The sequence below is a fragment of the Muntiacus reevesi genome, chromosome 2 (assembly GCF_963930625.1).
Source record: "Muntiacus reevesi chromosome 2, mMunRee1.1, whole genome shotgun sequence".
In the NCBI taxonomy this organism is placed as follows: Eukaryota; Metazoa; Chordata; class Mammalia; order Artiodactyla; family Cervidae; genus Muntiacus; species Muntiacus reevesi.
This window is the reverse complement of record NC_089250.1, coordinates 97,971,624-97,991,673: the sequence shown is the minus strand read 5'-3', so window position 1 is coordinate 97,991,673 and position 20,050 is coordinate 97,971,624. Positions and strand designations below refer to the sequence as shown.

The 20,050-nt window shown below is 37.3% G+C and overlaps 1 protein-coding gene across 5 annotated transcripts in view; it reads left to right on the top strand.

Annotated features, from left to right (window-relative positions):
- The window catches only part of RTKN2 (rhotekin 2), a 171,133-nt gene that overhangs the window by 112,325 nt on the left and 38,758 nt on the right, over positions 1–20,050 (top strand). For 4 of the 5 annotated variants that reach the window (XM_065922412.1, XM_065922409.1, XM_065922410.1 and 1 more), the window contains 2 exons: positions 231–425; positions 13,131–13,225. In XM_065922412.1, the coding sequence (XP_065778484.1) occupies positions 231–425; positions 13,131–13,225 (290 nt within the window). The remainder of the gene's footprint in view (positions 1–230; positions 426–13,130; positions 13,226–20,050) is intronic. The other variant, XM_065922411.1, reaches the window with a different exon arrangement.

Genomic DNA, 20,050 nt, shown 5'->3' with positions numbered 1-20,050 from the left:
TACATTGAGTTAAAATTGCCCTACTTTAGAAGCTGGTAGCTCTAGAAGTTGCAGTGACCCTCTCAGGTCATTTAGATACTAAATAAACTCAGGGAGATTCTATCTCATTAATATATATTAACATAAATCTGTTCCAAATGCTGCTTTGAAAAGTTATGAAAACATTAGAGTGTGTTGTAATTTTATTTTCTCCTAAGTTAAATTTCTAACATGATTGCCCTTGTTTTTAGTAATGAAGCAGGGCCAGACTTTCAGATAAAGGTGGAAGTATATAGTTGCTGTACAGAAGAATCTTCTATAACTAACACACCAAAAAAATTAGCTAAGAAACTGAAAACATCTATAAGCAAAGCTACAGGGAAGAAAATCAGTTCAGTGCTTCAAGAAGATCATGAAATGTGCTTGTCCTTCAGTTCTGCTATTTAGTAAGTTTTCTAATACAATATTTATAGAGACATAGTATAATTATGTATTTGTGACATTTTAGAGTATTGTATGTGGTGAATATGTTTACATGTTAAATGAGAAAAGACATCCTGGAGCAGTAACAAAACTTGGTTGTCTGACATTTACCCAGCCGAGGTGGTATATTCCTTTGAAAGTAGAAAGTTCGGTGACAGTGTGTTTTTAGTGATTTGAAATTCCAAGATCTAGCAGAAAGATGAAATTTTTTTCTTGAAAAGGGACTAGCTATAAATCAAACTGTTTGCTCCGTATCAATCTACTATTGAATTTCTGAATATATGTCATGCTTTCAGTCTTACAGATTTTTAAAAATATTTTACTATAACAAAATCACATTACCATTATCACACCTAACAAAATAAAAAATTAGTCCTAAATATAATCTTATAACCATTCTTTGTTCAAATTGCCCCAATTCTGAAGTTCTCTTCTGATTTGTGCATGTCAAGGTCCAAACGAGGTCTGTAACATTGCATTTACATGAATCTTTTAAGTTTCTTTAAATCTTTAACAATTTTCTGTTTCTTTGCCATCATTTGTTGAAGAAGCTATATCTTGTAGATTTCCCATATTTTCAATTTATCTGATTACATCTTTGTGGTCTTTTTATTTTTTATTTATTTATTTTTCATTTATTTTTATTAGTTGGAGGCTAATTACTTTACAATATTGAAGTGGGTTTTATCATACATTGACATGAATCAGCCATGGAGTTACATGTATTCCCCATCCCGATCCCCCCTCCCACCTCCCTCTCCACCTGATTCCTCTGGGTCCTCCCAGTGCACCAGGCACTTGTCTCATGCATCCAACCTGGGCTAGTGATCTGTTTCACTATAGATAATATACATGCTGTTCTCTCAGAACATCCCACCCTCGCCTTCTCCCACAGAGTCCCAAAGTCTGTTCTGTACATCTGTTTCTCTTTTTCTGTTTTGCATATAGGGTTATCGTTACCATCTTTCTAAATTCCATATATACGTGTTAGTATGCTGTAATGTTCTTTATCTTTCTGGCTTACTTCACTCTGTATAATGGGCTCCAGTTTCATCCATCTCATTAGATGGATCTAATCTTATTAGATTCAAATGAATTCTTTTTAATGGCTGAGTAATAGTCCATGGTGTGTATGTACCACTTTGTGGTCTTTTTAAAACACCTTTTTCTATCCTCTGTGTTCCTGTAGCTTACAGTTAGATCTAGAAGACTGATTAGTTTCAGTTTCTCTTTTAGGTCAATAATATTTCATATTGATTATATGTACTTTCTACTGTATCCCATTTGTAGGTCTTGTTTCACTTTCAGCTGTGTTAAAACTGATCAGTGGGTTCAGGTGTTGTTAGCCTGATACATCCATTGTCAAGTTCCCTATCAATGTTATATCTAATAGTTTTAGCAGCTGTGACTGATCATTATTACATTCAAGATTATAATTTAGTGGCTTTCTAAATTTGTCCTGTATTTATTTATTTTTCTATATGCAGTCATTTTTAAAATTTTATTTATTTTTAATTGAAGGATAATTGCTTTACAATATTGTGCATTTATTTTTAAATCTGGAATTCTCTCAAAGAATAACTGTCCTTCATGAACTCTATATAAATGTGAAAAATTGATGAGGGAAAAGGAGGAAAAAATACACTTGATTCTTTTATTTACCCAATTTTACTTTCTGAGCCATGAGGGAAGCCTTATTTATCCAATTTTAGAATAATAATTTGCTATCCTTGCATGGAGGTGATTAGTGTTTTGTTTTATTTGAACTCCTGAAGTTTTATTTGTGTTTCAATCTAATGCAGTTGTTATTCTCTTCGAAGCTAAATTGCCCCATCTTTGATCAATGGGAAACCTTTAAACCAACTCAGCATCTTTTTGACACAACCTAATCAGAGGAGCCTGGCAGTCTGCAGTCCGTAGGGTCGCAGAGTTGGACATGACTGAAGCGACTTAGCACACACACAATCTCTAATTAGCTTCTTTGTTTTGTGACCAGGGAACATGTTCTGTGTTCATGTTTTATTTTTCAGCTCACATTTAGAGTCACCACCTCTGCAAGGAGTCCTGGTTTCTTTCAGATACTTTCTTTAAACATTGTGTTTGTTGCTTTACAAGTAGTTTTATCTTTCTTTCTTAGGAAAACTGTTGTACAGACAGCATTCCTAGAATTTCTTTGCATGTTGACTCTTCAGCATGTCAGTAATTTTACTATAATTATAAAGCAAAATATTTTAGGTGTAGATCCTGTAGATCATATCGGTTATATTACATGTGAAAAATGCCTTGGGACTTTAGCATTGTGGCTTTCAGTTTATTTTGATTGAGACCATGAGTAAGAAATGCATTTTATATCGTTACTGAATACACAGTACCATCAGCAGTCAGGTTTCATGAAACAATACTTAGCTCTTGCTATTTATAGTATAGCCATTAGACTTCTTTTTTTCTAGGTATCTTCAGTTTTTAAAAATGCTGTTTATGAATCATTAAATTGATTTCATGATTCTTGAATGGGTCCCGTCTATTGAAGAACAGTCATAGAAGATATGTGTTTATAATATAAATGTCATTAAAAAGAAGGAAGGGAGACCCTTTAATTTTCCCTCTTTAGAATTTTAAGGCCAACTTAAAACTTTTCTAGATTAAGATTATATGAAGTATTTGCTAGAAAATGTTTTAATTCAACTGTAAGGTAATGAAACTGTACTTTTTGATGAATAAATGAGCAATTATATTTCTAGTTTGAAACATAGATTTTAGAATTGAAAGAAACCTTAGAGATAATCACCAAATTCAATAGTTTTAAAGTGTTTTTAAGCAGCAAAATTTTTATTTAGAAAATGACAGCACTAGTAGTGTCCTGAACAAGTTACATTATTTCCTGGGCCTCAGTTTTCTAATATGAAGGGTAAGATTGCCTAGATACAGTCATTTATTTTTAGAAGGCTCCTTAGATCACTTCTTGGCCTTTTGGCTTTGATCAAATATAGAAGTCTCTCCTTAGACACACTTTAGAGTTTCCTGTACCTTTCAAGCATGTAAAAACAATAAGTGGGGTTTTCACACAGTTCAAAACTTCATGGTTTCAGTACTTGATTTTTTTATCTTGTCATTTATTATTTGTGTGACCCAGAACTGATTAATATACTCTTTGGGTTTTTCTTTTTCCCTCTGTAAAAGGGGAATAATAATAATGGAATAATATTTAACTCCATAGGATCATTATGAGATTCAGAAAGATAATTCGTGAACTTATGTTCTAAGCACTTAATGAATGTAGCTCTTACCATTATTGTTACTATTTTTACTGTTCCACGATCAATGCTTTTTCTGAAAAATTTTATTTGAAAAATTCATGCTGAAGCACTACATGAAGAAACCGTCCTAGGATTATAAAATGTAGACAGGGACTTCCTTGGTGGCTTAGTGGTAAAGAATCCACCTGCCAATGCAGAAGACACAGGTTTGATCCCTGGTTTGGGAGGATCCCACATGCTGCAGAACAACTAAGCCCATGCATGAACCCACTTGCTACAAGTACTGAAGCTCGTGTGCCCCAGAGCCTGTGCTCCCCAACAAGAGAAGCCACTGCGGGCAACGAGAAGCCCGCAAACCACGGTGAAGAGTGGTCCCCACTCACCACAACTAGAGAAGAGCCCACACAGCAACAAAGACCCAGCATAGCCAATAAATAAATAAAACTATATTTAAAAATGTAGGCAAATATTTTAAAATTTAAATACAATGATTATAATTTCATAGAAGATAATCTAAGTGATATTATAACTTATATTTAACCTATACTCCTCTTCAATGCCTAAAAGTGTTTTTGAGAATAACATTATTGATATTAAGTTTTTTGTAACAGGGACTGACATGTTTGTCTTGAAGTGTTTATTCTTCTATTCAGGTTTGTCATTCTATTTTGTTGTTGTTAGTCGCTAAGTCATGTCCAAGGCTTTTGTGATCCTGTGGACTGTAGCCCATCAGGCTTCTTTGTCCATGGGATTTCACAGGCAAGAATACTGGAGTGGGTTACCGTTTCCTTCTCCAGGGAATCTTCATGACCCAGGGATAATTCTATTTGGTTTATACCTAAATCAAAATATCAGTTTTCCTTATCACCATTTCCCATGAAACTTGTATGGAATTTGCTTATTTATATCATTAAAGCTGATCAAAAGACAGGGTAAAACCTTTTATAGCATTTCACCTACTTATATTCTTTTAATACCAGCATTTCTTTTGAGCTTTTGGTGTGAATGCTGAGTGTACCAAGTTAAACTCATAGTCCAGGACCAGTCTTACCTGATCCTTCCTTAACTGACCTCTTTAGCACCCTGGTTCCTACCAGGGTATTTCAGCAGCAGGTACTGCTATTTCAGAATAGCAGTAGTGATCAAAATGCCTAAAAGGATCAATTTTTATTTCTTTAATAGTGATTTAGTTGAATGAGAAGATTCCTAACATAGCCTTTAATTTTTAACCAAAATGGGCAAAATATATCTTCTCTAGTAATATGTCATGTGACCAAATATAGCTGTTCTTCCTTACAAAAGAGTACATTTTTTTTTTTTCAGACTTCCATCTAAGGTAGTCATTTATTTTTTCATAAAGTTTTTGGAACCCTTGCTGCATCAAATGTTACAACAATTGGCCTATTTGTTAAAAAAAAAATGTAGCTGATTAAACTTTTGGGAACTCAATATTAGGGTTGGCTTGAAAGAATGAGTGTAATGTTTTAGTAAGAAAATGTTATCCTGACAAGAATGCTTTAAAAGTGAGATCATTGTTGATTTTGGAAGCATTGGCATTGTAATTAGTCATGGTTTAAAAATGAAGTAACTTGAAATATCATCATAAAGTATTGTTTGATCTAAAAGAAGACAGTGAACATTTTTGGTAATTCTTAGCATGCTCCCTGGTGTGATTCATTTATTCGTTTTATTTGTGGAATTTAGCTTACTGAAATTCCTGTAACTAGATTTTTCCCAGTGTTTCTAATAGCTGAATTAACTATTTTATGTACCTTGAGAACCAATTAGTACATTATTCTTCATTGTGTAAATATACATCATTTTAAACAATTATCTTGTGGAAACTAGTAAAATTGAGAGTGATTATTTACTTCACAGAAAAGCATTAACTAAAAGATAGCTAAATATTAACTAAAAAAAAAGCTATTATACTACATTTTAAATTAAAGTTATAAAACAAATATCATTGTGCAGAATAACTGGATTATTTATGTTTTGAGGAACAGTGATGTTGATGGTTTGGTAGTGTGAAAGATGATGCAGTGTTTAAAATTAACTAAGGAATTACTCAGCTAAGGGGTATAATTTTATTTATTCATTCATTTAATTATCTTAGAAATGATTATTCAGCAGTTGTATCATGTGGCACTTTGGACTTAAAGGTTCGGTTCAGTTCAGTTCAGTCGCTTAGTTGTGTCCGACTCTTTGCAACCCCATGAATTGCAGCACGTCAGACCTCCCTGTCCATCACCAACTCCGGAGTTTACTCAAACTAATGTCCGTTGAGTCGGTGATGCCATCCAGCCATCTCATCCTCTGTCGTCCCCTTCTCCTCCTTCCCCCAGTCCCTCCCAGCATCAGGGAGGGATGAATCAACTCTTCACATGAGGTGACGAAAGGATTGGAGTTTCAGCTTCAGTATCAGTCCTTCCAGTGACACCCAGGACTGATCTCCTTTAGGATGGACTGGTTGGATCTCCTTGCATTCCAAGGGACTCTCAAGAGTCTTCTCCAACACCACAGTTCAAAAACATCAGTTCTTCGGTGCTCAGCTTTCTTCACAGTCCAACTCTCACATCTGTACATGACCACTGGAAAAACCATAGCCTTGACTAAATGGACCTTGGTTGACAGAGTAATGTCTTTACTTTTTAATATGCTATCTAGGTTGGTCATAACTTTCCTTCCAAGGAGTAAGCATCTTTTAATTTCATGGCTGCAATCACCATCTGCAGTGATTTTGGAGCCCCAAAAAATAAAGTCTGACACTGTTTCCACTGTTTCCCCATCTATTTCCCATGAAGTTAGTAAGCCATGTTTCCTGCACTCAAAATTCTTGCAATAGTAAAAGATAGTATGTATCTGTTTTAATAGACAAGTACCTTAATTAAACTATTAATGAAGTATAGAGGGTAGTGGTAGTAAGTATAGTATAGTGGGATTCTGTTTCCAGTGTACTACTTGCTAGCTACAGGCATATAGGTAGATGTAGTATTATAATGCTTTGCATGTTTTGATTTTTAGGGGAGAGTTTTCATCCTGCTACTTCACAAATCCTACAGCATTGTTTATTTCATTGTGTGTGCGCTTAGTTGCTCAGTCATGTCCGACTCTGTGACCCCATGGTCTGTAACCTGCCAAACTCCTCTGTCCATGGGATTTTTCAGGCAAGAATACTGGAGCAGTTTGCCATTTCCTCCTCCAGGGAATCTTCCTGACCCAGGGATCAAACCTGTATCTCCTGCATTGCAGGTGGATTCTTTACCTGCTGAGCCATTGGGGAAGCCCCAGTTATTTCATTATAAAAGTATATAAACTTTAGAAATAGAGCCTAGAAAGAGAAAAAAATGCATACAGTTTATTATAGATCGAATGGGCTTCCCTGATTGCTCAATTGGTAAAGAATCTGCCTGCAGTTCAGGAGACCCCAGTTTGATTCCTGGGTCAGGAAGATCTGCTAGAGAAGGGATAGGCTACCCACTCCAGTGTTCTTGGGTTTCCCTTGTGGCTCAGCTGGTATAGAATCTGCCTGCAATGTGGGAAACCTGGGTGTGATCCCTTGGTTGGGAAGATCCCCTGGAGAAGGGAAAGGTTCCCACCCCAGTATTCTGACCTGGAGAATGCCATAGACTGTATAGTCCATGTGGTCACAAAGAGTCGGAAATGCCTGAGTCACTTTCACTTTCACTTTATAGATCAAATCAGTTCAGTTCACTTCACTCGCTCAGTTGTTTCCGACTCTTTGTGACACATGGACTGCAGCACGCCAGGTCTCCCTGTCCATCACCAACTCCCAGAACTTGCTTAAGCTCATGTCCATCGAGTTGGTGATGCCCTCCAACCATCTCATCCTCTGTTGTTCCATTCTCCTCCTGCCTTCATTCTTTCCCAGCATTAGGGTCTTTTCCAATGAGTCAGTTCTTCACATCAGGTGGCCAAAGTATTGGAATTTCAGCTTCAGCACCAGTCCTTCCAATGAACATTCAGGACTTATGTTCATTTAGTATTGACTGGTTGGATCTCTTTGCAATCCAAGGGACTCACAAGATTCTTCTCCAACACCACAATTCAAAAGCATCAATTCTTCGTCACTCAGCTTTCTTTATAGTCCAACTGTCACATGCATACATGACTTCTGGAAAAACAATAGCCTTGACTAGATGGACCTTTGTTGACAAAGTAATTTCTCTGCTTTTTAATATGCTGTCTAGGTTTGTCAGAGCTTTTCTTCCAAGGAGCAGGTGCCTTTTAATTTCATGGCTACAGTCACCATCTGTAGTGGTTTTGTAGCCCCCAAAATGAAGTCTCTCATTGTTTTCCCATCTATTTGCCATGAAGTGATGGGACCAGATGCCATGATCTTAGTTTTCTGAATATTGAGTTTTAAGCCAACTTTTTCACTCTCCTCTTTCACTTTCATCAAGAGGCTCTCTAGTTCTTCTTCACTTTGCCATGAGGGTGGTATCATCTGCATATCTGAAATTATTGATATTTCTCCCGGCAATCTTGATTCCAGCTTGTGCTTGCTTTTTGTAATTTTGAACTGATATTTTTCCTCCAGGTTTTAAAGTTACTAGCTTTGTGAGATATATATATATATATATATATATATATATATATTCTTAATTATGCTATACATTCATATATATGTGTGTGTATATATATACACCCATACATTTTTTCCTTGAGTTATTACAGAGTCTTTATATGATCATTTTAATGACCACATTATCTATCATTTGGTTTCTATCATAGTTTATTCTTAGGGTAGGTTATCAATAACTTTTTCGTATTGTTATTTTAAGATGTGTAATTCATTGGAAACAGAGGCAAATGTATTATGTGTTTATCTCAAATAGTTGAGGAGAAGATGTCTTAGCCACAATTATTTTATAAGGCCTGAGAAAAAATTCAACATATATTTGGGTCATCACACAATTTTAGCCTATTCTGCCACACAGGTTGCCACCTCTGCAATGCACTTGGTACAAATGCATAGCCTATAACATAGCTACTTCCTGTGTACACTAAAAGCGGTACTTCATATTCCATTGTGTATCAAAATGATGCTATTCTTGATGTGAAGAATACTTTAATACTTTTATTGGTCAGTGAGAATAAATTACATCACTCCTAAAAGTAAAACTCTGAAGTATCTTCTTTCTCTTTCTCTCCCAGTCTCTGCCTTTTACCATTTCAGACAATATTTCTTGATGAATTTAAAATACATGCAGACTATTCATCTAATACCTTGACCTCTAAGTTTCATGACTTCCTTGCCTCTGGTGATCTTGTGCCTGTTTTAGCTATCCATCCCACAGTTGTACCCTAGATCTTGTCATTGCTCATAATTGCACATGGTCTCTGTAGTAATATCCAACAATATCTACCACCTCCCACATTTCCAGCTTTCTCTGTTCAATATTCTGACTCCAATTAGCTTAAATTCCTTCATTCAATTAGCTTAAATTCATTCATTCTATTATTTCTCTCCTTTTATTATACTTACCTTGGAGAAACTTCAGTTCAATCACTCAGTCATGTCCGACTCTTTGTGATCCCATGGACTGCGGCACGCCAGGCTTCCCTGTTCTTCAACAACTCCCAGAGCTTACTCAAACTCATGTCCATCAAATCAGTGATGCCATCCAACCATCTCATCCTCTGTCATCCCCTTCTCCTCCTGCCTTCAATCTTTCCCAGCATCAGAGTCTTTTCCAATGAGTTAGTTCTTCGCATCAGGTGGTCAAAGTATTGGCATTTAAGCTTCAGCATCAGTCCTTCCAATGAATGTTCAGGACTGATTTCCTTTAGGATTGACTAGCTTGGTTAAATCCTGCCTTTAGCTCCTCTGCACCTGCACTCAGGAATAGATGGGGAAACAAGAATAATAATACTGTCTGGTCTCACTTTAGAGGGATCACTGATCTTAAGTGAGTTCCAACATGAGCAATCGTCCTAAGTGTCCACAGCGTTTCACTTTACCTCTTGTCAGAATAAGTATTTCACATTACATTACTCTCTCTTATAGAACCTCCTTTTCCACTCCTTATTCAAAGCTGATGTTGTTGTTCAGTTGCTGAGTCATGTTGGACTCTTTGTGACCCCATGAACGTACATCCCAGTCTCCTGTGTGCTCCACTGTCTCCTGAAGTTTGCTTAGATTCGTATCCATTAAGTTGGTGATGCTATCTAACCATCACATTCTCTCTGACCCTTTCTTCTTTTGCCTTCAATCTTTTCCAGCATCAGGGTCTTCTCTAGTACATTGGCTCTTTGCATTAGGTAGCCAAAGTATTGGAGCTTCAGCTTCAGCAACAGTCCTTCAAATGAATATTCAGGGCTGATTTTCTTTAGGATTGACTGGCTTGATCTCCTTGTAGTCCATGGTACTCTGAAGAATCTTCTCCAGCACACAGTTTGAAAGCATTAATTCTTTGGCATTCAGCCTTCTTTATGGTTCAACTCTTACATCTATACGTGACTACTGGAAAAACCATAGCTTTAAAAGACACTTGCTCCTTGGAAGGAAAGCAGTGACAAACCTAGACAGCATATTAAAAAGCAGAGACATCACTTTGCTGACAGAGGTCTGTATAGTCAAAGCGGATGACTTCATTGGATACAGCATTGATGATGCTGAAGTAATCAGAAGAGAACTTGCATATCCTCTGTCAACCAAATCTATCAGCCTACTGGCATTTGTATCTTCATTTGCTGCTTTCCTTCCTTCTGAACTGCCTTTACTCCATCTGAGACCACCTACCTGTGCATTAGATCATCTTCTCAAGTTCTCAAAACTTGGCTCCTGCACATGTCCTTCCTTCTTCTCTGTCATCAGTTTTTCTTCTGCTGCATCATTTCCAAAAACATAAACATGCTGAAGTACCTTGCATTTCTCTTGCCCCATTGCACAGCTGTCCTTTACAGAGAAGTGTTCACATACTCTGTCTCCACTTCCCGTCCTCCTATTCTCTTGAACCAGTTTGGTCAGGTTTCACACGTTAACTTCTATCCCATCCTGTAGAAACTGCTCTTATCAAGGTCAGCAGTGATCTACATGTTGCCAAATACCATCGTCTTTTATCAGTATTCCTCCTCCTGGAATTTTCAGTATTCAACACAGTTGATTACTCTCCTTGGAACACTTTTTGAACTTGGCTTCCTTGGATACCACTTTTGTGATTTCTCTTCTGCCTCACTGACTGTTCCTTGCTTGTCTCCTTTGTTCATTGTGCTTCAACTTAATCTGAAATGATGGAGTACTTGTGTCCAGATACTCAGTTGTCACATTTTATTTAACTATCTAACTTTCATTAAATATCATTTATATATTGGTAACTCCCAAATTTCATTCTTTAATACTTTTTCCTCTCATAACCTCAGATTCATTATCCACCTGCCAACCCTACAACCCAGTCTCAAACTTGATCTGTTCAAAACTTAAATTTTTACTTCCCATATCTCTTCTTTTCTCAGTCAGCCTCTTTGCAGTTAATAACAATTCCCTTTTTCTAGTTGCTCAGGCCAAACTCTTTGGAGTTGTCCTTGATTCTTTCCTTTCTTTGCATCCCGTGTCCACATTGGGTCAACTCTACACTATATCAAAAATCTTACCACTTCTCACCATCCCATCAATTACCGCCCTATCCCAGGCCTGCATCAACTCTTGACTGGTGAGGTGCAGTAGCTTTCTAGTTGGCATTTCCATTTCTCTCTTGGCCTCTGTGGTCTTCTGTCTACATGGCAGCCAGAGAAATCATTAAAAAATACAAGTCAGATCATAGCACATGCCTCTGCTCAGAACCTGCCACTTGCTTCCTATCTCACTCAGAATAAAATCCAGGGGCCTCATCATGCCCCACAGGGCATGCCCTCCTGCAGTGTAGAGTGTCTGCCTGTACTCGGCATGTAGACATTGTGTCTCCCTCTCTGTCACTGTAATACTGCCACACTGATGGCCTTGTTGTGTGTCAGATGCACCTAGCGTCACTCTCTTGCATCACTTATCCACGTCTTGTCAATAATCTATTCCTGAAAATAACACATTTTGCACTAAAACACTAATAGGGAGTTTATTTACCATTGTTTAGCATGGGAAAAATTGTATAAAACCCATGAATCAATGACAAATTACTATGTTGAGATAGTGCTTAAATATTGTGCCCCATCACCAAGCAACTCCTATGATTATTAATAGGCAATTTTGTGTGTAGTAATATTTGTTTTTCTGTTATAGTCACTGTTCTCAATTGCTTTTATTCTTCACCATTTAAAAAAAAATATTTCCTCAACTTTTGAGGGGCACTTATTATGTAAAAGTAGGGAAAAATAAGAGCTAATAATGAAACTCACTATAGAAATTTTTCAGGACAAGTGAAAAGAGCAGAGAATGGCCCACACTGAGAATGAGGTTCTCATAGTGTGCCTTTGCTCTAGCAACCTTCCCAATAGTCTGAATAGAAGTCTGAATTATACCAGTTGTATTCAGAATGTAACTTAAAACTGTACTTGCGAGTTGTTTTGTTAATTTTTTTTTTTGTCAAGTTTTGGGGACAGAAGCATCTATTTTCCTATATAAACACCAACAAAAAAACACTGGCTAGTAAGAGATATCTCTTGTCTATGATGGTTGTATTTTGAAAACCAAGATGTGCATGCTCAGTTGCTGAGTCGTGTCCAACTCTTTGAGACCCCTTGGACTGTAGCCCGCCAGGCTTCTCTGTCCAGATAAATCAAACCAATGAAATCAAGTGCTGTAAACCTTAAGCTTATACAGTAATGTATGGCAGTTGTTTTTCAATAAAACTGAAAAATCCAAAACCAAGAAGCCTTCACCCAGGAACAACATTCTTTGGAGTGTACCATTATTTATTAATGAAGTGCATGCATGCATTGCTTTATTGCTACATGTATACATATTTTTTGTAATGTTTATTTTATTACATATATAGTAAGAGACAAGATTTATGAAACATATCACCTGGCCCAATTAATAAAAATTCTCATCACACTTTACATGGTAATTCTGTTTTATTTTTGAAGAATTACCATACTGTTTTTCATAGTGGTTAACATTTTACATTTCCATCAGCAGTGCAGAATGATTCCAATCTGTCCACATCCTTGCCAACAACTTGTTGCTTTCTTTTTGTTTTGTTTTTTTAAATAATGGTCATTCTAATGGATGTGAAGTGGTTTTGATTTGTGATTTCCTTAGGATTAATGATCTTGAGTATCTCTTCATGTTTTTATTGACCATTTGTATATTTTCTTTGAAGAAATGTCTATTCAAGACCTTTGCCCATTTTTAAAACAGGTTGTTTATTTTGTTGTTGTTGAACATCTAAATATTTTGTGTAGTAGAAAATATACTAAATTCTTAACACCTGTCTTTTTTCTCACTATTAGTGGTGCAAAGTACAGTTTGCTAGCTCATACTACCCTGAGCTTGGAAAGTGCTGAGGATAGCTTCAAGACTCATAATCTCTCTGTTAATGGGAATGGTAAGTACAGTATTCATTTTACTTATTATACATGTTATGTCAATATGTGTCATGAAAGTAATAATTGCTGATTTTAATATGTTCCTCTGAAGTGACAACTGGCTTATATGACATAGGCATGAGTGATTCTGTGAATTCTTTCAAATATGTCCGTCCCTTTTCCCCAAATGTGAAAAGTTTATTTTTCTCTCTGTCTCCTGTTTGCTAGAGATGTGTTTGTGAGGCTTGCTTGTTAAGAACAGAAAGGTTTTGCATTTTCTGAATCCTTTTCTTTGACTTGAAATGGATGACTTCACCACTCTTCTGTTAATAGTTGTCAAAGACCTGTCTTATTTTTTAATTTGTAATTGAGGAAACCAACCTGTCTGTTCATAGAAAGCAGAGGATATAAGGAAAAGTGGGGCTAAATTAATCTTAAACATTTTTCTCTAGATGACAATTGGTAGTTATATTTTGTTAAAAAGAAATAGTTAGCAGGGTGAAGAAGGGAGGTGAGTGATTAGGAAGATTTGTAAAACTTAGCATAAGCACTCTCCACACTCCCAGATTACTTTTATCTATGATGAAAAACACGTTCAAGGTAAGAGAAACCCAAGTAAGAAGGTAGGTGTTGCAAGAGGGCATCAGAGGGCAGACACACTGAAACCATAATCACAGAAACGAGCCAGTCTGATCACAGGACCACAGTCGTGTCTAACTCAATGAAACTAAGCCATGCCGTGTAGGGCCACCCAAGACGGACGGGTCATGGTGGAGAGGTCTGACAGAATGTGGTCCACTGGAGAAGGGAATGGCAAACCACTTCAGTATTCTTGCCTTGAGAACCCCATGAACAGTATGAAAAGGCGAAATGATAGGATACTGAAAGAGGAACTCCCCAGGTCGGTAGGTGCCCAATATGCTACTGGAGATCAGTGGAGAAATAACTCCAGAAAGAATGAAGGGATGAGCCAAAGCAAAAACAATACCCAGTTATGGATGGGACTGGTAATAGAAACAAGGTCCAATGCTGTAAAGAGCAATATTGCATAGGAACCTGGAATGTTAGGTCCATGAATCAAGGCAAATTGGAAGTGGTCAAACAGGAGATGGCAAGAGTGAACGTCAACATTCTAGGAATCAGCAGACTAAAATGGACTGGAATGGGTGCATTTAACTCAGATGACCATTATATCTACTACTGTGGGCAAAAATCCCTTAGAAGAAATGGAGTAGCCATCATGGTCAACAAGAGAGTCTGAAATGCAGTACTTGGATGCAATCTCAAAAATGACAGAATGATCTCTGTTCATTTCCAAGGCAAACCATTCAATATCACAGTAATCCAGGCCTATGCCCCAACCAGTAACACTGAAGAAGCTGAAGCTGAACGGTTCTATGAAGACCTACAAGACCTTTTAGAACTAACACCCAAAAAAGATGTCCTTTTCATTATAGGGAACTGGAATGCAAAAGTAGGAAGTCAAGAAACACCTGGAGTAACAGACAAATTTGGCCTTGAAGTACAGAATGAAGCAGGGCAAAGGATAATAGAGTTTTGCCAAGAGAACACACTGGTCATAGCAAACACCCTCTTCCAACAACACAACAGAAGACTCTACACATGGACATCACCAGATGGTCAACACTGAAATCAAATTGATTATATTCTTTGCAGCCAAAGATGGAGAAGCTCTATACTGTCAGCAAAAACAGACTGGGAGTTGACTGTGGCTCATATCATGAACTCCTTATTGCCAAACTGAGACTTAAATTGAAGAAAGTAGGGATAACCACTAGACCATTCAGGTATGACCTAAATCAAATCCTTTATGACTATACAGTGGAACTGAGAAATAGATTTAAGGGACTACATCTGATAGACAGAGAGCCTGAAAAATTATGGACGGAGGTTTGTGACATTGTACAGGAGACAGGGAGCAAGACCATACCCATGGAAAAGAAATGCAAAAAGGCCACATGGCAGTCTGAAGAGGCCTTACAAATAGCTGTGAAAAGAAGAAAAGCGAAAAGCAAAGGAGAAAAGGAAAGATACTCCCAGTTGAATGCAGAGTTCCAAAGAATAGCCAGGAGAGATAAGAAAGCCTCACTCAGCGATCAATGCAAAAAAATAGAGGAAAACAACAGAATAGGAAAGACTAGAGATCTCTTCAAGAAAATTAGAGATACCAAGGGAACAATTTCATGCAAAGATGGGTTTGATAAAGGACAGAAATGGTATGGACCTAAAAGAAGCAGAAGATAGTAAGAAGAGGTGGCAAGAGCTGGCAAGAATACACAGAACTGTACCAAAAGGATCCTTATGACCCAGATAATCATGATGGTGTGATCACTCACCTCAAGCCAGACATCCTGGAATGTGAAGTCCAGTGGGCCTTAGGAAGCATCACTATGGACAAAGCTAGTGGAGGTGATGAATTCCAGTTGAGCTATTTCAAATCCTGAAAGATGATGCTGTGAAAGTTCTGCACTCAATATGCCAGCAAATTTGGAAAACTCAGCAGTGGCCACAGGACTGGAGAAGGTCAGTTTTCATTCCAATCCCAAAGAAAGGCAGTCCCAAAGAATGGTCAAACTGCTGCACAATTGCACTCATCTCACACGGTAGTAAAGTAATGCTCAAAATTCTCCAAGCCAGGCTTGAGCAATATGTGAACCGTGAACTTCCAGATGTTCAAGCTGGTTTTAGAAAAGGCAGAGGAACCAGAGATCAAATTGCCAACACCTGCTGGATCATCGAAAAAGCAAGAGAGTTCCACAAAATTTTCCGTTTCTGCTTTATTGACTATGCTAAAAGCCTTTGAGTGTGTGGATCACAATAAACTGTGGAAAATTCTGAAAGAGATGGAAATATGAGACCAACTGGGTCTTGAGAAACCGTATGCAGGTCAGGAAGCAACAATTGAACTGGAAATGGAACAACAGACAAGTTCCAAATAGGTAAAGGAGTATGTCAAGGCTGTATATTGTCACCCTGCTTATTTAACTTATATGCAGAGTACATCATGAGAAACGCTGGGCTGGATGAAGCACAAGCTGGAATCAAGATTGCTGAGAGAAATATCAATAACCTCAGATATGCAGATGACAGCACCCTTATGGCCGAACGTGAAGAGGAACTAAAAGGCCTGTTGATGAAACTGAAAGAGGAGAGTGTAAAAGTTGGCTTAAAGCTCAACATTCATAAAACTAAGATCATGGCATCTTGTCCCATCACTTCATGGGAAATAGATAGGGAAACAGTGGAAACAGTGTCAGACTTTATTTTTTTGGGCTCCAAAATCACTGCAGATGGTGATTGCAGCCATGATATTAAGAGACGCTTACTCCTTGGAAAGAAAGTTACGACCAACCTAGACAGCATATTAAATCGCAGAGATGTTGCTTTGCCAACAAAGGTCCATCTAATCAAGGCTGTGGTTTTTCCAGTGGTCATGTATGGATGTGAGAGTTGGACTGTGATGAAAGCTGAGCGCTGTAAAATTGATGTTGGAGAAGACTCTTGAGTGTCCCTTGGACTGCAAGGAGATCCAACCAGTCCATCCTAAAGGAAATCAGTCCTGGGTGTTCATTGGAAGGACTGATGCTGAAGCTAAAGCTCCAATACTTTGGTCACATCATGTGAAGAGTTAACTCATTGGAAAAGATCCTGATGCTGGGAGGGAATGGGGTCAGGAGGAGAAGGGAACAACAGAGCATGAGATGACTGGATGGCATCACTGACTCGATGGACCTGAGTTTGAGTAAACTCTGGGAGTTGGTGATGGACAGGGAGGCCTGGCATGCTGCGATTCATGGGGTTGCAGAGTCGGACACGACTGAGCGACTAAACTGAACTGAACTGATGATGAAAAATATACAGTTGTGTTGGTAAAGTAGATTGGAAATATGATTTGGGTTATTTATTCTTTTTCATTTTTCAAGGTAGAATATTTAAAATCATTTACTACCTTACTTATACTTTTTGTTGTAAAGAGAGATGACTCTATATGTTTTAAATTCACACTAAATATTACATTAAAAATAGAGAAAAGTTCATAAAATGTAAATGTGCAGTTTAAAAAATAATTATGATATAAATGGGGCTTCCCCGGTGGCTCAGAAGTTAAAAATCCGTGTGTGTTATATTATACCTTATTGCATCTGGGATCATTTTCCTGCTGCTTGAAGTATAATCCTTAGAATTTATTTTAGTATGTTATGTTGGGATCATACTTCTTGATTCTTTGTGTTTGTCTGAAGATGAGTTTATTTAGCTTCACTCTTAAAAGGCATTTTTTGCATGGTGTAGAAGTTTGGCACTTTAATATTTTTCTTTTTGAATATTAAAGCTATAATTCCACTACCTTCTGGTGTCGTGTGAAAAGTGAAAGTGGCTCAGTGGTGTACAACTGTTTGCGACCCCATGGACTATATAGTTCATGGAATTCTCCAGGCCAGAATACTGGAGTGGGTAGCCTTTCCCTTCTCCAGGGGATCTTCCCAATCCAGGAATTGAACTGGGGTCTGCTGCACTGCAGGTGGATTCTTCACCAGCTGAGCTCTCAGGGTCTTGAACTGGCTGTTAGAAATCATTTGTCAGTGTTCACTTCTGTGAAGGTAACTTTTCATTTTTTCTTTGTCTTTGGTTTTCTGACGCTTCACCATGCTATAGGTGAAGAATTTAGTTTTATTTATGCTGCTTTTGGAAATCCTTGAACTTCTTTATGCTGATTGATGTCTTTCATTATTCTGGACAACATCTTGTCTATTCAGACAGCCTCTGGTCCATTCTCTTTCCTTTCTTCCTCTAGCATTCTTATTAAACCTATGTTAGTCTTTCTGTGTTCTCTATTTTTATTATCACTTATGATCTAGTCCTCATCTTTTTTTTCTGTCTTTGCTACTTTTCCTAGAATTTTTAGTGCACTCTTTTATTTCCTTTTGTCTCTTTGCAGCTCTCTGATCTGCTGTTGAGTCTGTATACCAAGTTCTTCATTTCACTTATTATACTTCTTATTTCTAGAAGTTCTGTTTGATTTTTTTCTTAAATCTGCTATGAAGCTTTGTATTCCCTGCATGCACTGTTAATATTATCTTTTAGGTTTTTATTAAAAGAATAACTATTTTATAGTCTATGGCTAATAATTCAGATATATAAAGTCTTTCTTGGTCAGTTTCTATTTTTTTTTTTTTTTGTAACTGGTTACCACTCAGTTTCTTCATGTATAGTTATTTTCATGTATTTGTCATTATAATTGAAAGTTTACATAGCAGAATAAATTAATGCTTAGTGTCTGCTTCTGGCAGGAACTTGGAGCAACTAGGCTCACTTTATCCAAAGACCATATCTGAGTTTCTCTGGATCCCTTTATCCCCACTTCCAAGCAGTGGGAATCCTGGGCAGTTAGACTGGTTTATTTATGGTTCCCTGGAGAAGGAAATGGCAACCCACTCCAGTTTTCTTGCCTGGAAAATCCCATGGACGGAGAAGCCTGGTAGGCTACAGTCCACAGGGTTGCAACGAGTTGGACACGACTGAGCAACTTCACTTTCACTACTCAGTTGGTGATTCCTTTGAGCTATCAGCTTAATATGAGGAATCCTCCCATTAATCTGCCTATGTTGTTAAAGTCCTAGACTGATTTCTGGTCTACTTCCCTCATCTTGCAGGATCTTTAAATCATAAATTGGATTTGCTGGAATTAGCAAATGCTCTCAAGACAAACAGATTCTGTGCTCATTTAACTTACTGGTTCTCATTTATCAGATTTGTACTGGTAGTTTCTTTTAGTTTTGTTACCTCTTTGTTGCTCTAAAGTTTTTAAAATAGATTTGGTTCAGCATTTTATAGTAGTTTTCAGTGGGAGAATTGGTCTGAACAATCCAGTTGAGCTTTCTTTTGCCCACAAGTTCGTAACAGTATTAGCATTATCAGTTGGTAAATCAGAAAACTTGGCAAATTAAGTTTTAATCCCATTTTGTGTCAGTTCTCTAGAATTATTGATATTATTACCATATATTGAGTGCCTGTTATGTTCCAGACATATTCAGCCTTGAGAAAGAAAATTCTGTAATATGTGACAGCATGAATGATCTTTGACATTATGCTAACTGAAATAGCCTGTCACAGAAGGACAAATACTACCTGATTCCACTTATATGAAGTGCCTGAAATAGACAGACTGTTAGAAGCAAAGCGTAGTTTACTATGGGAGTTACTATGGCAGTTACTAGGGGTTTGGAAGAAGAGAAAGGGGGTGCTAATAAACTGGTATAAAGCTTCAGTCATACAATGTGAATAAGTTCTAGAAACCTGCTGTACAACATGTGACATAGGTTAACAATACTGTATTGTTTTCCCCAAAATCTGTTGAGAGTAGGTGTCCTATTACATGTTCTTATGCTAAAGCAGTTTTTATTTTTAGTCTATGTGAGATGTAGTTATTAGGGAGCATTACAATGAAGTGATTAATAATGGAGACTGTGGAGCCATCAGCCTTGGATTCGTATTCTAGTTCTACCACTGGCTAATTCTGACCTTCCCAAGTTCCTTATTTTGTTATCATTTACATTTTACAGATGAATAAAATACAGCTTAGAGAATGTAATGTGCCAGATTATGTAGCTAGCTAGTGTTCAAGCCAGACTTTAAATAATCCAGGACAAGCAGTGCTTTGTCTGCTATGTGTTCTGGTCCTAGGCATATATTATTACTGATAAAGCACCTGAAAATTCAAAATACTATCGATTTGTTAACAATGGAATTGATGATGAAAGATCCTATTCAACTAAATCAGAAAGACTGTTGAAATGAATAAAATTCACAAAGAAAGCATCAATTTC